Raw genomic sequence first — 24,528 nt, 5'->3', positions numbered from 1 at the left:
TGCCAACTCATTCCTCTTTTCATTCTTCCTATTTCAGTGAATAGTACCACTAATCAGCCACTCACAGTTTTCTACACCAGAAGCTTCCTCGTCTTCCTTGACCTCTCTCCTCCCATATACAATCAATTACCAAGGGTGCCAATACTAGCTCCTACATCCCTGGGATCCCATTGCCTTCTCAGTCTCCAATGCCACTATCCGAATTCAAGTCACTGTTATTTTTCATCTCCTAATGAGTGAGGCTAATTGCTCCCTTACAACCAATCTCTGATCCTACAATAGAATTTGTTGTTGCTCGGTCACCATGTAGTGTCCAACTCTATGCAACCCCATGGACTGCAATACGAAAGGATGGATCCATCTAACATGCAAACTTGATTTTACCACTATTTTCCTGTAAGCCAGTGAAAGTCTCCTCAGTGCTCTCAGAATAAAATTCAAACTGCTTAACATGGTGTGAGATAACTTCACATTTCATTTTCATTTGTTATCATTACTTAATTTTGCTTGAAGATTCAAGAAAAAATCAAGGTCTTCTACTTCTGAACTTTTGTATGTTAAATACTTCTTATGTTCCTGCACAGCCTCCTGTCTTTGCCCTTATTATAAGCAGGGCCTTAGGCATTGTGTTATGTCTGACAAGTTATCTGAATCCTTATCTAGACTGAATTGTTTGTTTCTTCTTTACTTACTTCAGTACCTAACAAATAAAGCACTCAAAAAAGATTTCATGAATAAGTTAATAAATTTAATAAATGTCTCCAAATTGTTCTTTCAATGTTCCACTTATTTTTGGATTCTTTTACATCATTACTTTGTACAATTGATAATGTACAAATCATATTTTTACATTATTACTTTGTACAAATGTTTCAAAGATAGTTTCTATGCTAAGTAGAGATGATAATCTCTGGTTCCCCATACAAGTCAAATTAGATTAATGGCTGTTTATTTTTTTTAATCAGATATCTCCCTATAATAGTGACTCTATTATCCTTTCAGAATGATATGATCTCTGGATCATTTGAAGGAAGAGACACTGACATTTTCAAATAACACATTTTTCACTGTCATTGGGGTATTTTTTTCACTGGTAGAATTTTCCATTTAGGTTGGTGGTGCTATCAGAAGCCATGGAAGGCAGGGGAAGAACATGTCTGTTTCTCAAAATACTAGTGTGGAATCTTTGGAGGGATGGGCCATGGAATTTTCATCTTTAACACAAACAATCTCTGTGCAGTTCTAATGAGCATCTCTATTTAGGACTAATGATCTAGATATAAGCTTTATCTGGTTTTATCATACAAGTCTCTTCTTTCTAGACTTAGAATTTTTTAGTATCCTTCATACTAGATCATCCTTTATGTTGGGACATATTGGGACTGCTTCCCTGGTGGCTCAGGTGGTAAAGAATCTGCCTTAAGTGCAGGAGACCTAGGCTTGATCCCTGGGTGGGGAATATCCCCTGGAGAAGGGAATGGCAACCCACTCCAGTATTCTTGCCTGGAGAATTCCATGGGCAGAGGAGTCTGGTGGGGCTATATAGTCCATGGGGTTGCAAAGAGTCAGACATGACAGAGAGACTAATACTTTCACTTTATATTGGGATTCTAATCACTGCCTGCTTTATTCTCTTTAATCTGTAGTTATAAAAGATATATATATGTATATATGGATAAGTCTCTTTGCTGTCCACCTGAAACTATCACAACATTGCATATTGGCTATATTCCAATACAAAATAAAAAAAATAATAAAATAAAAAAAAAAGAAATTGTGGAGGTCAGAAATAGTGAAACACTATTTATAAAGTGCTTTGAAAACAAAACAGAAAACTATCAACCCAGAATCGTTTAATCAGCAAATGTATCCTTCAACAATGAAAATTAAAACCATTTTCAGAAGAAAGAAAATTAAGAGAATTCATTGCCAGTAGACCTGAATTAAAAGAAATGTTAAAGAAAGTTCACAGGGGAAAAAAAAAATGATAGCAGAGGGCACCCTGTAATGCCAAGAAATAAGGAAAAATAACAGAAATGGTAATATCTGAGTAAATAGAATAATTTTGTTCACAGTTTACACTTGTTAAAATATGTATAAATAAATAGTATTTAACATTTGGGGAAAAAAAAAGATGTGGGTGTCACAATTGGCTCTTTGCTTTATGTACTTTCCACTGATCTTATACTATGGAACTCAAACTTGTTATACACAAGATAAACAATATATGCATAATCAAGGGGACTGGTATCTGGAATAAGGCTACTACCTCTTTTACTTATTTTTTTAAACTTTTAAATAGGAGAATTATCATAATATCACCTGTTTTAAAGAATTATTGTAAGAACTGACTAAAATAAGTTATATTAAGCACTGGTGCTGTGACTGGCATAAAATAAATGCTAAAAAAGTTAGTCATTAATCATTGTTATTCTTCTCATTATATTAAGTGAGCTCATAGATGTAGTAGTTGTATCCAGATATAGCAAATTTATAATCTAGTTTGCTGTGTCAAGGGGAGAATCTAACTTTGATATATACATTTGTTTTCCATGATCTAGAAAAGAAATGACTCACAGAAAGCCTGATTAGGGTAGCTGTTTGGGAAGTTTATAGACGTGAATGTTGTATTTGGCTCCCACAGGTCATGAGGCCCTCCACAGTCCGCTGAAAAGGAAAGCAAAGAAAAATCATGAGTAACATAATATTTATTTCAGAGCTGTAATACTATATGCCAGCAAATATCCAATTTTATTTCTTGGAATACTGGTTTTGTCAGATACATGTTAGAGCTTGTGTAAGGGAAAATATAGGCTAACAGGTTTCTTTACTGGAGAATGTCTCAAACCCTTATATATTTTTATGATCTTTGTGATTCCCCAAGAAGGCATAATAGTGTTCTGCATTTTCCAAAATTATCTGGCCAAGGAAACAATTTTGACAAGCATCTTTTATAGGTAGTCTTCATGAAATAAAGTATCAACTCCTTGCTTTAGAAAAAATAGATGAATCTTTGTAATGGAACAAATACAGTATATGCCTCTGTCTTATGAGAAGGACTAGTAAATAACTAATCCTATCATTTCTTGTTTTTTCTTCTTTTTTTCCTACTTTTCTTTAGTAGAGAAGCTTCACCATTCTGTATACTGTATTGAAGCATGTGATGTTCAAGAAAGGGAGACAAACACAGTTGCTACTTTCTAAATAGTTACCCTAGATTGTCTAGGAGTGAAGTTGGGACTGAACTAAATCCAAATTTATAAGAAAAAACATAGCACCGATCTTCCAGTTAAGAGTATGATGCTTCAAGTAGGTAAACTAACTTTTTGAAATTTGTAACCTACTTCATATTTATTTATCTTGCTTATTAGAAGACCATTCTAAAGTAATGTAAAAATTCCTCAGCTATGTTGAGTATTCCAGTTCTTACTTTTTAATATCATATTATATTTAAGATCAAAAGAATAAAAGTAACCTAAATAGAAGAATACAGAGGATCAGGATAAGTATATATTTTCCTGTAATTAAAGCAGATGATAATGATATGGCTGTGTGTGCTTAGTCACTCAGTCATGTCCGACTCTTTGCAACCCCATGAACTGTAGCCTGCCAGGCTCCTCTGTTCATGGTGATTCTTCAGGCAAGAACACTGGAGTGGGTTGCCGTGACCACCTCCAGGGGATATTCCTAACCCAGGGATTGAACCCAGGTCTCCCACACTACAGGCAGATTCTTTACTGCCTGAGCTACCAGTGAAGAGGAATAATACTGGAGTGGGTAGCCTATCCCTACTCCAGTGGATCTTCCTGACCCAGGAATCCAATTAGAGTGTCCTGCACTGCAGGCAGATTCTTTACCAGCTGAGCAACCAGGGGAGCCTGATAATGGTGTACTTACTCCCAATAACATAGAAGTCAAATTAGAGAAGAGAAAATTAAATGTCTCTACATCTACAGCAGTGTCTTTTATCAGACTCTCTTGTTTAATCCCTCTTTCACAGGTCATCTGCCTTATTTATGTGGATCCTTCCAATTTATGTGCATTTTTCAAGCTTGTAGGTAATAATGTTCTTTGATTTGGGTTTTGTGATATGCACAATGGGACAGAGACAGTTACTGTGGCTCAAACTAGTATCATTACCAATATATCCTGTTCTGTAAGGTGATAGGGCTTGGCCTAACTTATATGAACTCCTGGGACTGGCTTATCCACAAACAAATGAGTTCAGCAGGAATAATAAAATCTTTCTAAAAACTCATTGTTTGCAAAATGTCCGTGCACATTGTCTCATCTGGAGAGAGAACACGGTGTGCAAAAGGAAGATGTGTTGTAGCTGGTGGAGTAAAACGGTTTCTCTGAGTTTCTCATCTTTTTGAGACTGGGTCTTCTCATATATAAACTAGACATATATTAGAGATTTTCAAGGTTGTTGTAAAAATCAGAAATAATTTGTGAAAAATGCCTGTCACATTCAGTACTCATTTTCAACGCACCTCTGTGATATAGGTAATTACTATGACTTTTTCAGTTTTAAATGGGCAATCCAGACTTTGGAGGTATTCCATTAGTTGTTAATGTTGTGCACATTCAGTTAGTGTCAAGGCTTCAACTCAGTTAACCTCAAACTCATCTCACAGTATTTTACTGTCTCCTATTGGGTTGATTAAATGGAATCATTTTAACCATCTGGTCCAAGCCATAGGCAGGGTTTAGACTGCATCTCAGTAAATGGCACTTGGTGGGTAGGTGATATATACTTGATGGGTAGGTGACAAGGAGAAGGAGGACAGAGGGGAAGGTGGATGAGATCTCTAAAAAGTAAAGTCAATGATGAACAGATCTAGAAGGAAGAGAGCAGAGTATACAGGGTGCTGAAGAAGACATTGGAACCGAAATTCAGAACAAGGGCAATTTCTTAAGAAAGTGGTAATTCAGAACTAGGGCAGTTTCTCCACTGAGAAAGACTGAAGAAACTTCGAGCTCCCAGGCAGCTGTCCCTTGGAAGCAAATCATCTCCTTGATTGTGTGACTCTTTGTCTTGCAAAATTTCCTGAAAAGGGATCCACTACAACCCCTCAACTCTTCCCCACATACAATGCGTGTAATCTTCTGTAATTCTAAGTGCCTCGAAATTCTTCCTTCAATCATCTGGGAAATGGATGGAAAGGGAGAATGTAACTACAGGACAAAAGTAACACTGCAGATTGAAGAAGGATGGTGGCGGGGAGGAAGCCAGCTCTTCGTACTTTGTAAGTTTAGCCATACCCAGTGTGGCGGCTAGGGATGCTGCTGTTTAAACATCATTGTCATTTTCTCTTCAAGGAACAGGAAAATTTCTAAACTGTATACTCCTCATATAGTAAATAGTCAAAATTTTGGAGAATGCATTGCTTGTTCACCTCTCTGAACATTTGACAGTACGTTATATTATATGTAGATGAGTACATAGGACTTAAATACACGATCAGAACTAAAATGCTGGTAAGTGTATTGTTAAGTCTGTCAGGGCAGGCAGTTGACTTAGCATTTCTCTTCTGAATAGTAATCTTGGAAAATTCAACAATTTAAAGTACTTTTAAAATAATAAAATCCTTAAGAAGTACTTTTTGAAATACATTTCAAATGTAATTTTATATCATATAACTGATCAATAAGTATCTCTGTTCATTGGCCTTATAAGATGCGTATCAGTTACTTCTGGTATATAAATGACTGTAAGAAATTGGCAAAGGCACTTTCAGCCATTCTAAACATGATGACACAGTTGATTTTAATGGTAGTGTTGCTATAGTAGAGATGTAGCATGTGCTTCTTAATAGAGGAGCCAAAGACTCATGAAATGTAATTCTGGAGATCAAGGTCCTGCTGTGTCATTTAATAAGCCATCTCCACACAGAGAATGAGAGTCAAATAGCCTCTTGATATGGGGAACCCTATTCAGTTACGGTTGTTAAACTTTCCCATTTTTCTTTTTTTTGGAGCTGTTCTCTCAAAGACTTGTTTTCTGATTAAGTTCTTCCTATGCCAGTAGGGATCTTCACTGCATGCAATATGTAAATAATATGCAGTATTTTGCAAAGTGGTTGTCAGGGATAGATATTTTCCTTGAGGCACGTCATTTTTAATCCATGCTTAAACCTCTAACATAAATGAGATATGTGTCAATGTGGAGGCATTTACTGTATGGTGGAAAACAGGAGAGTCAGGCCTTCACTTACAATAAAAGGGTTCAAATTAAAGTTATTTCTGACAAGATATTTCAAGCAAGAAATAAGGGTGATAAAAATAGGTTTCTGATGGCTACTTTTATGTGAGGGAAATAATAGGTGCAGTTTAAGAAATACTACTCACATTGATATTTGAATATGTTCGAAGGGGCTAATTTTTAAAATTAGGAATTTTCTTGTAATCATAGTAATACATAAGTCCTACAATATTACAGACAACATTTTAAAAGATTAGGTTGCTATATAAAAAGAAAATTTGGAGTTCAGTCAAAATTTTTATTTCCATTCACAGGTTATAGTGATCAGTCATGATATAAATAATTTTATTATATTTGTGGCAATAAAGGTCAATTTTTATTCCCAGTGATTTTCATTTTATTTATAATTAATAGCAATCTAGCCAATAATAGATCTAGTAAGTAGGCTGTTTTGAAGGTAAAAGAATAAAACAATAGAATAGTCAAAAACACTGATAGGAGCTTGGCAAATTTGGAATTTGCTAAGAGTTTGAATATTGAATCATACTAATGATATAAAAGCCAAGCAGATCTACATGACCATCAATTATAAAATAATTGAATAGGTACTAATTCATTTCACATGAATAACAAGAGTCAAAGATTATTTAGCTCTAAGTATAATATCCATTCTGAAGGAGATCAGCCCTGGGATTTCTTTGGAAGGAATGATGCTAAAGCTGAAACTCCAGTACTTTGGCCACCTCATGGGAAGAGTTGACTCATTGGAAAAGACTCTGATGCTGGGAGGGATTGGGGGCAAGAAGAGAAGGGGACGACAGAGGATGAGATGGCTGGATGGCATCACTGACTCGATGGACATGAGTCTGAGTGAACTCCGGGAGTTGGTGATGGACAGGGAGGCCTGGCACGCTGCCATTCATGGGGTTGCAAAGAGTTGGACACGACTGAAGCGACTTAGCAGCAGCAGCAGCAGCAGCAGCATACTATTTAGTGGGTTTCCCAGGTGGCGCTGATGGTAAAGAACCCGCCTGCCAAGGCAGGGTTTGCAAGAGATGCGGGTTCAATCCCTGGGTCGGGGAAAATACCCTGGAGAAGGAAATGGCCATCCACTCTAGTATTCTTGCCTGGAGAATCCCGTAGACAGAGGAGCTTCCTATAGACAGAGGAGCCTGGCAGGCTACAGTCATAGGGGCACAAGGAGTGGGACAGGGCTGAAGTGACTTAGCACGCACGCATGCATACCATTTAGTAAGGACTTGTGATGAATCATTCTGATTGTGTTGCAAGTTGGCATTATATTTGTGTAATGGAATGTTTACTTTTTAAAATGTTCTCAGTATAGTCCCCATATTTAAATTACTTGTGCTAATGTCACAGGGCAAAAATGATAGAGCTGATGTAGCAGCAAGTGATAAAAATGGAAAAAAAAGAAGAAGAAAAATCCCTGCAGTTTGGAAAACTGAACTTGTATTTCCCGAAACAGGGCACAACCTGAATCCCTAGAAACAACAGAGAAAAATGGCTTTAGCTAGTCAGTTACTCGACTGGCAATATTTTCTTATTTAAATGCTCTCTAAGAGCCAAAGAAAAGACTATTAGGCAGTCAGCCATGGTTTCTTTTGTTTCTGCTTAAACAAATCACTGATCTGGAACCAGAAAAGCTCTGCTCAAATAAGAATTTCACTGAACCAATTGCAAATGGCATTTGAATGAAATTGTTCAGAATGCATTTGATGGTAATTAACATTTTTTGCTGTGCTAAATATTGCCCTGAAGTGAACCATTTGGAAACTGGAACAGATACACTCTGGGCAAATTCTAAAGTTTATATTTTAAAATCAGATGAATTATTCTACCGTTATCATTTCAGTATGGTGAAAATATGCAGGTATATCATGCTTCCTTGACATTGAGGTATTATATTTTTCTCTTTCATGTTGGAATAGATTAAGTGGACTGTGCATTACACAGATAAAGTTTTAATACAAAAAATTAAAGTTTTAGTTATATATGTATGATTTTATAGATAAAAGTTATCTCAAAGTTTTCTCAATTTTTTTATTTTGTATAGTGATGAAATTTGGCTACTTTTAAAATATCAATTCTATGAAACTATGTTACTTTCACCTAGAAAAGTTTTCTTCTTGACAACTTATTGAGGAATAGAGAAACAAGCTAACAGAAAAGATTGTGAAGACGGTCTGTTTTTTAAATGATTGCGCTATCAAAATAGCAAGATGTTGGTAATGCTTGGTATCCATAGCAATTATGTATCAAATCAGCAATGATTTTAATGATTGTAATACTTTTTGCAGAAAAAAAGTTTTATATAATAGACCAGAAGAGTGTGAGACACCTTTACAAAATTAAGTGAGACAATTATTTTTGAACAATGTTGTGGAGCCCAAATTATTGGTTTCAGATTGATATTTTCTCTATGGCTAGCCCCACAATGATTTGCAAGCTTTATTTCTGGTATTAAAATTTTGTTTAGCAGAAATGTTTTTGTTACCAAAAGTAACAAACAGCTGAGAAAGAGAGAGATACAGAGAGAGAGGCTTTAGTTTATACCTAACAGTATTTATTGATGATCTATATATGCAATATTAAGAACCAGACAACAGTGAAGCAAAGGTGATTAAGATCCAGAGTTTGGCGTCAAGAACACAATTTTGGAGGCAATATTATTATATGGAAATGACTGAGCATGCATACATACAGGCACACTTGGTATTTTCCTTCTTTTGTTTCAACTTTTTTGTGTCATTCTGTTGCTTGATCTTAGTGCTTCCTTGAAGCTTTTTCCCGCTCACACTCTCTTCTCCAAAGTACTCTACCACTTAAGTCTCTCATGTACTAATTTTAGGGGCACATAGTTAGATGTTGATTTTTGTATTTATTAATTTATAAATTAATATCATATGGATTTTTCTTTCATGTAATAGTGGTTATTGATATATCTTACATTTTCTTATGAAGTGCTTTGTATGCAATATTTATAAAATTTGAATGACTATTTCAAATATTGAAGAATCTATGTAATCCATACATGCACCAAGCACTGTGTGCATGCTAAGTCGCTTCAGTCATGTCTGACTCTGTGTGATCCTATGGACTGTAGCCCACCAGGCTCCTCTGTCTATGGGATTCTCCAGGCAAGAATACTGGAGTGAGTTGCCATGCCCTCCTCCAGGGGATCTTTCTGACTAGGGATCGAATTTGCGTCTCTTACTTTTCCTGCATTGGCAGATTTTTTTTTTTTTTTTTTTACCACTAAGGCCACTTGGGAAGCCCCACACCTAGCATTAGGTTGTATTAAATTGAAAACAAAATGGCAATCAGCACCTAAATTATTTTCAAAAATGAAAATGTACTAAAATTATCATAAACATGAAGCATAACAGGATGCACAGCATTATTTCATTGGTGATCTATATTTAATGTGTAATATTTTACTAGTTTCTGTTTTACTTATATTTTAAAGTTTCTGATTTTCAGTGAAAAGACAGCACTATGGCAAGATAATAAAAAAATAAATCAGAGAGAGATCTACCTGGAAATACTAATAGCCTAATTAGGGAAAACACATGTTAAGGTTACTTACTGGGAAGTTCTGGTGGAGGAGTTGGGACTAAAGTTGGTTCTGGATAGACACTCACATTACAAATCCCATATGTTAGGCTAATGTCATCCAATGCTATATCACTCAGGATCTGGTTTTTAAACCCATAGAAAGAAACCTGTAATTCAGAGAGGTACATAAAATGATTCCACTTTAATCTTTTCTGATTGATTCTTCTTGTAGCCCAGTATTCTCTGGAGAATCAATACGGTCATGTCCAAGTAAATGTGGACGAGTTATCACACAGTGAAATACTGTTTTTCAAGATCCTTCGGCTGAGCCCAGCTCCCTAACTATGTGTTTACGGTGGTCTAAATTTTTGCTAGTGTCTTCTTTCTGTGTTAGGCAATATCGTCACAATTTCTCTATGTCTCTAGCTCTTTCTTTCATGATATTGTCATGCTCCACTGTATTCTGTCACATATACACATCATCTTGCATGGACAGCAACCTTATTCTAGGTTCTTTCCACAACATTATTAAAAATCCAGGTAGCTGTCTGCCTTCCTAGAGCATACAACCCTGAAGAGATTAGAAGTCACGCTGTCATGTCCAATTCTTTGCAATCTCTTGGACTATACAGTCCATGGAATTTTCCAGGCTAGAATACTGGAGTGGGTAGCCTTTCTCTTCTTCAGGGGATATTTCCAACCCAGTATTGAACCAGGGTCTCCTGCATTGCAGGTGGCTTCTTTACCAACTGAGCTATCAGAGAAATCCCTGGAGCATAACACCCTGAAGAGAAGACACATTGATTAGGTAATTTAAAAGAGAGAAGAAGAAAACAAGAGAAAATATAAATATGATATAGTTATTCAGAGCCAGATAGTGGCTCTAGTGGTAAAGAATCTGCCAACGCAGGAGACACAAGAGAGTTAGATTCCTGGGCTGAGAAGATCCCCTGGAGTGGGGAATGCCTGCTGGTACTGGTCATAATTGACCTGGGAAGTTTGTGTGAGATATATTACAAAGGTGATAACCAGAGGACACAGACCCAGACCTGGGAGAAAGGCCCAGTGTTCAGATGAAACATATTAGGTTCTTAAGAACAGTGGCTATTTTTGATGGACTTTGTTGGATCCTCTCCTGTCTGGGAAAGGAAAGACATAAACTGAACACCTGATGTGCTATTTGCTATGCAAGGTGCATTGTATGCATTATATTATTTAATTTTTCTGACACTAAATTGAATTTACAGTCATCTATTCACTCATTTGTTCACTCATTATACCTACTTCAATATACAATCATCTATTCACTTGTTAGTTCATTCATTCTACCTACTTCATGGTAGACACTACTCCATGTAAGAATTATCTTTTCCTTTCAGATACACACAAGCTGAATGTCAAAGAGAATATAGTAACTTTTTCAAGATTTTGTAACTGAAGTGGCAAAGCCAAGGTGTAAATATTTCTAGAACTCAGTCCTCTCACTCTGCCTGATGAAAAAGTGGATGCAGTTTTGTGACTTTTAAGACTCTCCATGTGTTGCCCAAGATTTAGTTACTGCCATACTTATCTTTCTGTTTTTGCCATCTTTTCGTTCCTTCATGTTCCATTTTCCTTTACCCTTCCTTGAATTGTCAGAAAATTAAGGTGGAAAAGAAAACTTTACAGAATTATAGAATCAGAAGAAAGAGGATAAGGAAAAAGGATAGGGGAAAAAAAAAAGAAAGCTAAGAAAGCTGGGAGGAATACAAATGAGAGTCATTGATTATTGCCTGCTTTTTATCAAGTCACAGAAAAGCACGAATCTTCACTAATGACAATGTCTGTCCAAACATCTTCTGAAAGTTATACTCTTGTATCTGAAATTGCCCAGTTAAAACATTCTTAATTTGGTCAAGCTATTAGCTTATATGATCCTATATTTTAATTGCAAACACCCTTGGGAAGAGAATACATTAAGCTGTTACGTGAAAAATTAATTCACCCTAAAGTGAAATAAATGATCAGAGACTTCCCAATGATACAGCTCATAGAACTTGTCTCTAGAGGAAATATATGGCGATTAAGTTAGAATGTGGCAGCGTGTGGGGATACTGGTGGGTGTGGATGTTCTAACAGCAAAAGATGATTCCCTAGAAAAGTGTAGGGGTCATTTAGGTGGTGGTCTTGAAAAGTTGGAAAACCTAGTTAGGCAGTGGAATAGGAAGACATGGTTGACTTGTGCTAGAAAGTTGCTGAAGAAAGCTGAAATATCCTTCAAGTTTTCTGTGAATTTTATGGCTCATTATAAGTAGTACTTCCATGTAGTAAATTGTTCCTCAGTAAGTGGTTTTTAATGTCAGTGAATAATTGAAAATAGGGGAACTCAAATATAAAAAAAAAGAGAGAAAGATCAGGAAGGAAGAGAAAACGACTTAGCTATACCCAGAAAGTAAATTGTTTTTCACATATCACCATAAACTATAATTGCATCACCATTTTGTAATACAAATACATGGTTATAAAGTGTTTTGCCCACCTTAAATTCCACTGTTTCATTTAATGTTACTTGTCCATAGTTCCAATTTTGTCCATAATTTCCTTCTTTTTGGAAAATTGTCTTCTCCATGTTTTGGTCACTGCTGATATTAATGCTTAGTTTGTAAACATTTTCACCATACATATAATACCTAATTTGGAAACAAGCAAAAATTAATCAATTCCTAGAACACTAGAAAAAAATATATATATTCACATATATGTAGATATATTAGGATTATTCTAAATCTTTCACTCAGTTACCTCTTTTCTTTTGGGTAAAGGAGCTGCTAGAGAAAAGAAAGTTTTTAGTATTTGCTACTTTATTAATGGGAAAAGTAATGACTAATGCATTAAAACTTGGGGCAACATCTTAGTAAAATTTGAGCTTGGCAATGTAAGAAAAGCAACATCACTTATTAAATAAGATGTTACTTAACATGTGTCTATAACATACCAGAAACTAAGGCAGGCTTGTTCAGGAGTGGGATCTAAAGGGAGAGTTAAAAGTCCTACTCTTTCTCGTCTTCCTCCTGGTCCAGTTGGGGTGGAAATGTAAAATCCTGTAAAAAACAACAAAAAATATTTTGCTTCACTTAAATATTAGCAACTTTTTTGGTTGTGCTTTCCTTCTATATAACTTATAAGCAGGAAAGCACAACTTTAACATGAAAATATAAAGAAACATGTTTAGGTAGAATGGAAAGGAGCTATATTAGAAGCCAGAAGGCAACTTCCATAATCAATTGTTATTTAAGAAAAGTCACTTCTCAATTTAGGACTTCCCAATAGCCTTGAACAGGAACATCCCTAAGGATATAACAAAATCTAAGTTACTCAGAGTTCACATGACTGTTTCATCTTATTACTTTGAGAAAATACCACTTTAGCTCCAATTTATTAGATGTTTTGAGTATTCACTCCTGTAGAGACAATAGGACCATGAAGATATTTAGATATGCTGATGGACTAACTCACTTAAGGCAAGTATTTAAATGCAAATTCCAAGGGAAAGTTCAATTCCTTCTACTGGAGTTTCCCTTACAATTGTAACTGTCACTAATTTTTGAGGTCATTTAAGTCTAATTAACATCTTCAGAAAATCCTTTTTGGTCTTTCGAACTAGATGTGACTCTTGAATTCTTAGTTACACTTGTACTTCTCTGATGTCACTTAGAGTATTCCATCGTGCATTATATTTATATTCATATGTGCTGTTAAAAACTTGTTTGAAGTTTGGATAAAAGAAAGACATTTGGTACATTTTCTTAATTCTCTGTGTGGATTAGCTAAATATTATTTAATATATTCATGCTACATTAATTTGGCTTTTTATTTTAAAATTTATTAAAGTACTACACAACTGAAATGATTAAATAGGTATCTTCCACAACCCTATGGAGAACTTTAGGTTAAATTATAATTCTTTTAAAATATCTTTGAGAGTTCTTGGAATTAACCTCAAGAGTCAGCTTCAATATTTGTAAGTTAAGCATTCAGTGAGTTTTTGTGAGCCATTTGGTTTCTCCTACAACATCCATCTAGCCTTTTATTCTGCTTATTTCTTCATGAACTGAACCTAACCTCTGCCCCTCCAACACTCCAACCTCCAAAGAAGTCGTAACACTACTTCACTTCTTCTCTTTGGAAGAGAAGTAGTGCTGGATGTTGATGTAGAGGCAGCAGAGATTGCAGAGAGAGTAGAACTTTCTGGAAATCTAGAGGGCCCTCTCAAAAAGAAAATACTATTCTAAGAATCACTTTGTGAGTTTGTGGGTGCATATAAAGTTAACTGAATCTGGTAGATAAATATCAAAACTTTTAGATTGAGAATGGTGCAAATTCAGCCAGGTTCTCTCAATATTAAAGAGCAACATTATTTTCTGAAATTCAACATCACAGGAAAAATAAGGAAATAAGGACAATTTTACTTTGAAACATTGAAAGTACTCTTATTTTAGAATAGGTTTATAGGCTAAATAAAATGCAGATATCCCCAAGACTTAACATACTTTTGAAAATTGAATCTATAACTATTTTCCTCTCTGGCATAATATTTAGAACAGTATCATAGCCAATTTGTTTCTGTTGAATGTTTCTGTGGTATGCAAAGAAAATAGTTATGATACCTAATATGTATAAAGCATTTTTCATATGCCAGGCATTTTCCTAAGATTTTAAAAAACATATTAATTTAATGTTCATAATATTCCTCCAAAGTCAGGTTCTATTATCATCAACCCACTTTCCAGATGAGGAAACTGAGATAGATAATGAAATGATTGATGATGACGAGTCATCTAACAGAGTAGATTTAAATGGCAGAGCTCAAATGTAAACCTAGCTATGACTTTAGGGTCTCTATTTGAATGATTCTTACTACTATACAGTGCTAGCTAACCCCCAAGTGTTGGAATGATTATGATTTCATTGAGAAAAGCCAACAAAAAATACTTTCTTCATCTCTTCTAGCTCTTTTGTGACTCCTCCATTTCTGAAAATTTTATGTTACTCATCTCATATCCCTGAATGTTCTGGAAAAATGGGTCTCTGCTGAGCACCCCAAGCTGCTGCCCTGAATCAGCACCAATGTCTCCACCAGTTGCTTTTGTTTCTAAGAAGAACAGAGAAACGGAGCACTGACAATACAGAGATTTCAAAGCAGGTGCTCCACTAGGAGAAACTTCTTCAGAAAGACTCGGAGAGTTAAGGGGCTTAGCTATTCTTCCCTAAAGCAATGTTAATTCAAAGCTTATCTGTTTCATTTAGGCCTACCTGTCATTTAAAGTGAAAGTAAAGAACAAAAAACATCCTGCATGGATAAAAGGAACAGCAGGAAAGATTTAATTCCCTTCCATCTCAGAGGCAGGATGTCTGACACATAAAAAGCAAGCTGGAAGAAAAATACCCCTTGGAGGGGAATGACTGCTAGATTATGAAATCACCGGTATGAGACTTGGGAAGGACCTATTAAGGCCTCTCATCCGTTCTTATTACACTGCTGCCTCTGGTGGGCTCTCAACTGCTCTGACTCATCTCACTTTAAATAACTCCTGCTTCACAACCCTCTCCTGAGACTGCATTTCCAACCCGACTATTTAAAACCTCCACCTGACATTCAACCTGTCTCACTTTGGTCAGTTTCATCTTATTTCTTTTGTGATTTAATCTGTTGGCAAGCCTAAATCATTTTTCTCCCCTAATGTACTTATAGTCTTCAAGTATCAGTAGAATGATTTTTCTCTCTTATTATGATGACATAAAAGGAGAAAATGATAATTTGAACATCAAAGATTTCGACTACATAAAAGCCATCTGTCAGAGTCAATGGATATAGGTGCTTTCTGTACTTTCCTCTAACTACTTTCCAAGTGTGAGAGAGAATTTTTTTTTTATTATAGTTAAGGAAAAAAAAATGGTCAAATTATTTGACTGTTTTAGGTCAGGATTCTCTAGAGAGTTGGGGTTATTATCACTTGGGGGTTAGTCTTCAACTGTGCAGATTACTAATTATCCCTAGGGGACCAGGCTGTGGGAAATCACTGATTCAAAGGAGAATAATTATGCATAAGACGATGCATGTCATAATATTTAGTTTTAAGCATGTAAGTCTAATGAGATTGGCCATCTACGCAGAGCATATATATATTTTTTTATCCATAGGGTCACACTGGTTAACTAATTTAGCAGGATCCTGTTAACATTATTTTTAGATTATATCCAGAATCTGACCTCATATGACCACATGTGAGTCCCATGGCCTCTTTTCTGGATTAAGTGACAACTTTTCATTGGTCTCCTTGACAACTCTCTTGCCCTTCCATAAACTATTCTACCAATCAAAGTGAATCTTCTCCTTCCTACACTTAAACGTCAGTGGCTCCTCACGTCACTGGGGAAAAGGGCAGAGCCATGGAAGACTCATTATTATCTGAATCCCATTGGCCCTATAGATTCTATTTCAGCAATGCTGGTTTCCTGGCTTCCCTTCATGCAGGTCAGGCATGAGTCCTTCAGAGCCTTTACTCTGCGTGTTTCCTATGCCTGGGGTAATCTGTATGTCCCTTAAAGTTTTGATTCAAGTATCACTTATTGTTTCAATGAGACTCAACCTAATGACTATATTTTAATTTGCAGAAACACCTCAACATCTGCCCTCCCCACTGGCCTTACCAAGCTCTGTATTTTCCCCTAAGTACTCATTAACATTAAACAGACGCCCAAAATGTAATGATTTGTGATGCATAGTGCTTATTTCCTGTTTTCCTTTGCTATAAAATGTGTTCCGTAAGAGAAGAAAATCTGGTTTCTTTTATTCACAGATACATCCAGAGGTCTTGACTCAAGAAAATACTTCTTAAATAAGGGAGTGAATGAATGCTTCGAGTGGGAGTTTCAATGATTTCTTAGAGAAATAGATCAAAAGCAGTCACATTCCTGTTAAGAAATGCTTCATGAACTGTAATTTGTGTGAACTGTATTTTGTTATCCTGGGGTGCATTTTCTAAGGAAGTGCTCAGGTTATTTTTATGTTATAAGCAATTTCATATAGTCAATCACTTATTTAAAAATGACTTATTGAGTCAAAACTGTAGACATTCACTCATTAATTTAAAATAATTTTACATGTTAGTTATATTCTGGCACTGAAAATGCACTAGCATCTCAAAGATGAAAAAGACAAGGTTCTTGTTCCTGAAGAGAACATTGTGATGAAAAGAAACAAGTAAGCAGATAAAAGGTCATGTGATAGGAAAAATAAAAGAGGTGCTTTAAAGCTTAATGGAAAGGAAGATTTTAATTTGGAAGTTCCAGAAAGGCTTTGTAGAAATTGTGAAGTGTGATCCCAGTCCTCAATACCTAGAACCGTGTTTAGTTAAAAGAAGCATTTAATATGTGTTTTTTGAATTGAATTGAAATCTCAATAGTAAAATGTATTATAGGATTGATTTTGTCTAAGAAAATCATCTAAAGGCATGAATTTCTATTCTGTCCTTTTTGTAATTTTCTTTGTTTTTTAAATGGGCTTCCCTGGTAGCTCACCAGGTAAGATCAAAAGTAATGCACCTGCATTGCCTTTTTGAACTGAATCCACCTGTAATGCAGGAGACTCCAGTTCGATTCCTGGGTCTGGAAGATCTGCTGGAGAAGGGATAGGCTACCCACTCCAGTATTCTTGAGCTTCCCTGGTGGCTCAGCTGGTAAAGAATCCACCTGCAATGTGGAGACCTGGGTTCTATCCCTGGATTGGGAAGATTCCCTGGAGAAGGGAAAGGCTACCTACTCCAGTATTCTGGCCTGGAGAATTCCATGGATTCCATGGGGTTACAAAGAGTTGGACATGATTGAGCAACTTTCACTTTACTTTGTAAGATCCATATTACATCTGGATTTGTAGTTAGATCTACTTCTGCTTCATTGACAATGCTAAAGCCTTTGATTGCATGGATCACAAAAAACTGTGGAAAATTCTTAAAGCGATGGGAATAACAGGCCATCTACATATCTCCTGAGAAACCTGTATGCAGGTCAAGAAGCAACAGACAGGGCATGGAACAACAGATTGGTTCAAAATTGGGAAAGGAGTATGGCAAGGCTGTATATTGTCACCTTGCTTATTTAACATATACGCAGAGTAAATCACTGAAATGCTGGGCTGGATGAATCACAAGCTGAAATCAGACACTTGGGAGAAATATTAATAACCTCAGTTAGGCAGACAATATAATTCTAATGGCAGAAAGTGAAGAGGAGCTAACAAACTTCTTGGTGAGGGTTAAAGAGGAAAGTGAAAAAGCTGGTTTAAAGCTCAACATTCAAAAAACTATTAATATCATGCATCCAGTTCCATCATTTCATGGCAAATGGCAGGAAAAAAGGTGGAAGCAGTGACAGATTTTATTGTCTTGGGCTTCAAAATCACTGAGGACAGTGACTACAGTCATGAAATTAAAAGACACTTTCTCCTTGGAAGGAAAGCTATGACAAACCGTGACAACATATTAAAAAGTAGAGACATAACTTTGCCTAAAAAGTCCATCTAGTCAAAGCTATGGTTTTTGCATCTTGTATGGATGTGAGAGTTGGACGATAAAGAAAGCTGAGTACCAAAAAACTGATGCTTTTAAATTGTGGTGATGGAGGACTCTTCAGAGTCTCTTGGACAGAAAGGAGATCAAACCAGTTGATCCTAAAGGAAATCAATCCTGAATATTTATTGTAAAGACTGATGCTGAAGTTGAAGTTCCAATACTTTGGCCACCTGATGTGAAGAGCTGACTCATTAGAAAAAGACCCTGATGCTGGGAAAAAATAAAGGCAAAAGGAGAAGGGGGTGACAGAGGATGAGATGGTTAGATGCAACTCAATGGACATGAATCTCAGCAAACTCTGAGAGACAGTAAAGAACATAGAAGGCTGATGTGTTGCAGACCATGGGGTAGAAAGGAGTCAGACACAACTTAGCGACTGAACAACAATAACAAATATTATGAATACATGCATCCAAGGGATATGTAGTTGGTCTCTTCACTACAAGTTCCTTATTCCTTAATAATCCCCAATAATTTCTGGTGTTCTCAGTCAAATTTTATTATCTTAATGTTAATGTTTCCACCTGAAATCCAGTTCTAATATCTCACTTATGTGACAAATATACTTACAAAACATCACCTTTCCCTTCAGTTCAGTTCAGTTCAGTCACTCAGTTGTGTCTGATTCTTTGCGACCCCACGGACTGCAGCGGGCCAGGCTTCCCTGTCCATCACCAACTCCCGGAGTTTACCCAAACTCATGTCCATTGAGTCGGTGATGCTATCCAACCATCTCATCCTCTAGGACCATGCTTTAGAATCAGATCTTCCATAATTTTTCTGTTACGGTCTGAATGGTGGTCTCCCTCCTGCCCCTAATATACTGAAACCCTAAACCCCAATGTGATGAGAGTGGAAATGGGTCCTTTGGAGGGTAATCTTTTCATGAAGGTGAGCCCTCATGATGGTATAAATGATCTTGTAAAAAGAGACAGGACAGATCTCTCTCTTATATTCTCTCTCTCTGCTACATGAGGATATAGTAAGAAGGCTGGTGTCGGTGAACCAAAAGGAGGGCTCTCATCAGAACCAGACCATGCTGGCATCCTGACTTCGGACTTCCTGTCTTCAGAATTGTGAAAAATAAATATTGATTGTTTAAGAAAACCAATCTCTAGAATTCAGTTATAGCAGCCTGAACAGTCTAAGAAGGCTTATCAGAAGTAAACCTGCCTCGTTATCTGTATTTCAAGATGGTATGATATTGATCTATTGAAAAGTCTTAAAACTAATTTCAGCAAAGCTGCAAGGCACAAGGTCAATATGCAAAATCAACTGGATTTCTATACACTAGCAATGAACAACGAGAAAATGAAATTAAGGCATAGTAGACCAAAGTTCAGAAAAGTTAATTACCTCCCACAAGTCCACTTAGTTAATAATAAGCGGCAAATCTAGAGTGACAACCCAAGTCTCTTTGTCTCTAATGGCCTGTGTTCTTTTCAACATTTTGTGAATATATAAGGTAAAAAATATATTTCTTGAAATACTTTTACTTGCCTAATTGATACCATTTTCAGTTAAATTCATTTTATTAGGAATGATTAAAAAAATCTGAAGAAAAAATGTCTTGCATTTAATACTGCTCAATTTGAACTGTGGAATAAGATGCCATAGTTTTTTCTTGGTTTCTGAATTAAATATGAATTATACCTGACTCATTGCCAAAAGTGTGGTCAAAAGTTGGTCCAGTAGATGGAGGAAAGGTGCTTCCCTGAGTCCTTTCCCACTCATTGTCATCATTTAGATCCTGGATCCAGAAACAGAAGCCATCTTCAAAATTACAGTTGATTTTCTCATAATCTGTAAATTAAAAATTTGCTTCAAATTGAGTCAACAATATGACTAATTATAATAGATTGAATTGAAAATATTATATACTTATACAGTTTATAATCAAGTGGCATGTACAGAATTATTTTTCTTAATTTAATGCTGGCTATTTGATTTAGTTAAAAAAAAAAAAAAAAACCACCAGCTTTTGTTGCCAACAGTGTTAATATGTTTCTTATGCTGCATTAGGGCTTTAGCCAAGACAAGCCTTTCGTTCTTATTGTTCTTTAAATTTTATAGCTTACCTCTGTTGACTTACCTGCATAAACTCTGTCCCCATTTTTTTCTCCCCCTATCTATTTACTAAATTTAATACTCTGGTCAAAACTGAATTGATGTGGAACATTCTCACGATTAGTTTTATGCTAATTTTAAATCTTTGAATACTTGCAGTATATAAAAGTTTGATTTAATTTTTCTATTGTTATATATTTTTTCAAATTGGTTATTTCATTGTTTTGAAGGATGTGAGTGATTTTCTGAATTCTCATTTCTTTCCAAGTATGAAGTGGAGAAAGGTATATGTAAGAGATACTCATTGAAGAACTTGCACAATGAAACGGATAATGATCCTTTTCTAAAATATTAGGTTCTGTTGCTTTTAAAATTCCACCACAGCATTAAAGTACTTGAAGATTCAAAGGCTAAGGAATAAACAGTACTTACTATTAAGCTCTTTGCTGTTAAATGCAGTGTATGTTACTTTGAAGCCAATATAATCACTTTCATCAGATTGTATAAGAAAAGTGGCAGTAACTTGATTGGAAAAAATCCTAATTATGCCAGGATTATTTGACCAGAGAGAAGCTACAAAAAAAAAAAAAAAAAAAAGAAGAAGAAGAAGAATGTTATATGTACATATGTATCTATTCACTTATTTATTGATGTGTTCATCATTCATCTATACATTCATCATTCTATTGATCTATCAATCTTTTTATCTGATCCTAAGGTTAACTGAAAGCATTAGTCTTAAAATTAATTTATTTGAAATAAAGTGTTCCTTGTTCTATTATAATAATGTTTCAAATTAGAAGTACATAAGTTAAAAAGTTATGAAACAAAAAATGACTTTAATACTATCAGTACTTCCCATGCTATACTAACAGGGGCTAAACTTCATCAAAATAATATAAATAAGGGTGTCTGTTTGTCTCTTTATTTACATAACTATAGGACTTGGACTGCAAGGAGATCCAACCAGTCCATTCTGAAGGAGATCAGCCCTGGGATTTCTTTGGAGGGAATGGTGTGAAGCTGAAACTCCAGTACTTTGGCCATCTCATGCAAAGAGTTGACTCATTGGAAAAGACTCTGATGGTGGGAGGGATTGAGGGCAGGAGGAGAAGGGGACGACAGAGGATGAGATGGCTGGATGACATCATGGACTCGATAGATGTGAGTCTGAGTGAATTCCAGGAGTTGGTGATGGACAGGGAGGCCTGGTGTGCTGCGATTCATGGGGTCGCGAAGAGTCAGACATGACTGAGCGACTGAACTGAACTGAACTGAGGACCTCAAAAAAATCCTAGGCAACTTAAGTATTGTTTCTACAACTTAAGTGTTGTTTCTACAGAATTTTATATTGATCTTGTGTGCTGTGCTTAGTCGGTCAGTCGTGTCCAACTCTTTGCAACCCCATGGACTATAGCCTGCCATGCTTCTCTGTCCATGGGATTCTCCAGGCAAGAATACTGGAGTGGGTGGCCATGCCCTCCTCCATGGGATCTTCCCAACTCAGGGATCGAATCCAGGTCTGCCACATTGGAGGCAGATTCTTTACTATCTGAGCCACCAGGGAAGCCCACATTGATCTAGTCACTTTTCTATCTTAATTCTAGCTAAAAAAGATATTCTCTTTCAAAATCTTTGATTCTCACAAATTTATATAGTGCTTGAGAAATAAGTACTCACATGATGATTTTTAAAAAGCATTATTATATAATATTTTCTTTTTATAAAAATTTGTTTTTAGCACATACATTCTCAAGGGTGATATTGCCTCTTAGCTGGTAAAAAATTATAAATAGTAAAATTTTTCTCAGGGGCAGAAGAAAAATTCTTAGTTTTTATAATTGTTAAAAAACTATAAATGGTAAAATTTTTATCAGAAGCAGAAGAAAAATTCTTAGATATTCATATAGTATGGATATAGACAATATCTGAAATATTAAAATTTCATGGGTGAGCAGCTAGGGGGAAAAACATCTAAGAAGTTTCTTAGTGGGAATAATAAAATAGGGTAGGAAACAGTAGCTTAAATTTTAGTGTAACAGTTTGAACTGGGTATCAGATTCAAGTTTATGAAAGTTATTATGCTTGCAAGTTGAAGACAAAACATCACTGTTACTTACTGAGTTCCAAAGAAAAATACTTTCAAAACTACTGAAAAATTCTGTGCTTATTGTGTAGAAATTAGTGAAAAATATGATACATGCATGACAATTTCAGTCACATCTAATGGAAAGAAAGCCATGGATAAGGTTTCACTTCTATCTTATTCTTTTTCCCAATAAAGTTGTATGTCATTCTTTCAGTATTTTCTCATGAAGAATTACATTGGTTATTTGGATTCCTTCTACTAGCATATGTAACTGTGCAGTCTAAATGGTTGGGCTTCTCTGATAGCTCAAATGGTAACGAATCTGCCTGCAATGTGGGAGACTGGGGTTCAAGGGAAGATGCCCCGGAGAAGGGAATGCCAACCCACTCCAGTATTCTTGCCTGGAGAATTCCATGGGCAGAGGAGCCTGACGGTCTACAGCCCATGGGGTCGCAAAGAGCTGGACATGATTGAGCGGCTAACACACACAATCCAATGGTTCCCATATTGAAACTTTATGTAGTCCATAAATATCTAGTTGCTTAAAGGATGTGAATATTTAAGAAATTTTGCTTCAAACCTATCTGCCTATCCTACTTGCTTTCTTTTCTATAGCAATAAAGGTTTTGGGGAAAATGACTTCTGGTAGGATCTAACTGTGGCTACTGGTTCAATAGGGACCTCCCTTGTGGCTCAGTAGTAAAGAATCTGCCTGCCAATGCAGTAGATGTGGGTTTGATCCCTGGGTCAGGAAGATACCCTGAGAAGGAAATGGCTGCTGCTGCTGCTGCTGTCGCTTCAGTCGTGTCCGACTCTGTGCGACCCCATAGACGGCAGCCCACTAGGCTCCCCTGTTCCTGGGATTCTCCAGGCAAGAACACTGGAGTGGCTTGCCATTTCCTTCTCCAATACATGAAAGTGAAAGTGAAAGGGAAGTCGCTCAGTCGTGTCCGACTCTTAGCGACCCCATGGACTGCAGCCTTCCAGGCTCCTCAGTCCATGGGATTTTCCAGGCAAGAATACTGGAGTGGGGTGCCATTGCCTTCTCCCAAGGAAATGGCAGCCCACTCCAATATTGCAATCCATGGGATTGCAAAGAGTTGGACATGACTGAGTGACTAATATACATACACCACAATGTGATTATTTTTGTCATAGGACAAGTTGACAATTAAAGACGAGCCTCAAGAAGATCCATTATGTTTATTACATATCTTCAGCTATACTGTGCCCACTTTTGTGTGATTCAGTTTTAAAAACATGGTCTTAAACTGTAAGCTCCAATACTAAGGATATGATAATAACAGTCCTTTGGGAATGGAATAACAGCTAAGCATTTAGGATATAAAGAAAAGAGTAATAACTACACACACACAAAAAAAGAATTTCTGAGAGTGGCAACTTGGAATTACTCTCAGCATTCTCATATAGGCAGTTTTGTTGTCTTTCTTTGCAGATTCATAAATATACATCTATGTATTTTTAATAAAATATTAACAGAATATTTATCATCTTCTATAATTTTCATTATAGGGGACTGGAATGTAAAAATAGGAAGTTAAGAAACAAACGGAGTAACAGGTAAATTTGGCCTTGGAGTACAGAATGAAGCAGGGCAAAGGTTAATAGAGTTTTGCTAAGAGAATGCACTGATCATAGCAAACACCACCTTGCAACAACACAAGAGAAGACTCTACACATGGACATCATCAGATGGTCAACACCGAAATCAGATTGATTATATTCTTTGCAGTCAAAATGTAGAAGCTCTATCCAGTCAGCAAAAACAAGACCGGGAGCTGACTGTGGTTCAGATCATGAACTCCTTATTGCCAAATTCAGACTTAAATTGAAGAAAGTAGGGAAAACCACTAGACCATTCAGGTATGACCTAAATCAAACCCCTTATGATTATACCATGGAAGTGGGAAATAGATTTAAGGGACTAGGTCTGATAGACAGAGTGCCAGATGAACTATGGA

The 24,528-nt window shown here is 36.2% G+C and overlaps 1 protein-coding gene across 2 annotated transcripts in view; it reads right to left on the bottom strand.

Moving 5' to 3' along the window:
* Positions 1 to 24,528, bottom strand: part of TMPRSS15 (transmembrane serine protease 15) — a 142,156-nt gene that overhangs the window by 64,984 nt on the left and 52,644 nt on the right. For both annotated transcript variants that reach the window (XM_005901870.2, XM_005901871.2), the window contains 6 exons: positions 20,890 to 21,030; positions 20,044 to 20,193; positions 12,756 to 12,861; positions 12,300 to 12,450; positions 9,813 to 9,948; positions 2,578 to 2,667 (listed from right to left, as the gene is read on the bottom strand). In XM_005901870.2, coding sequence (XP_005901932.2) covers positions 2,578 to 2,667; positions 9,813 to 9,948; positions 12,300 to 12,450; positions 12,756 to 12,861; positions 20,044 to 20,193; positions 20,890 to 21,030 — 774 coding nt within the window. The remainder of the gene's footprint in view (positions 1 to 2,577; positions 2,668 to 9,812; positions 9,949 to 12,299; positions 12,451 to 12,755; positions 12,862 to 20,043; positions 20,194 to 20,889; positions 21,031 to 24,528) is intronic.

This window comes from Bos mutus, chromosome 1 (assembly GCF_027580195.1).
Source record: "Bos mutus isolate GX-2022 chromosome 1, NWIPB_WYAK_1.1, whole genome shotgun sequence".
In the NCBI taxonomy this organism is placed as follows: domain Eukaryota; kingdom Metazoa; phylum Chordata; class Mammalia; order Artiodactyla; family Bovidae; genus Bos; species Bos mutus.
This window is presented reverse-complemented; position numbering and strand designations above follow the sequence as displayed.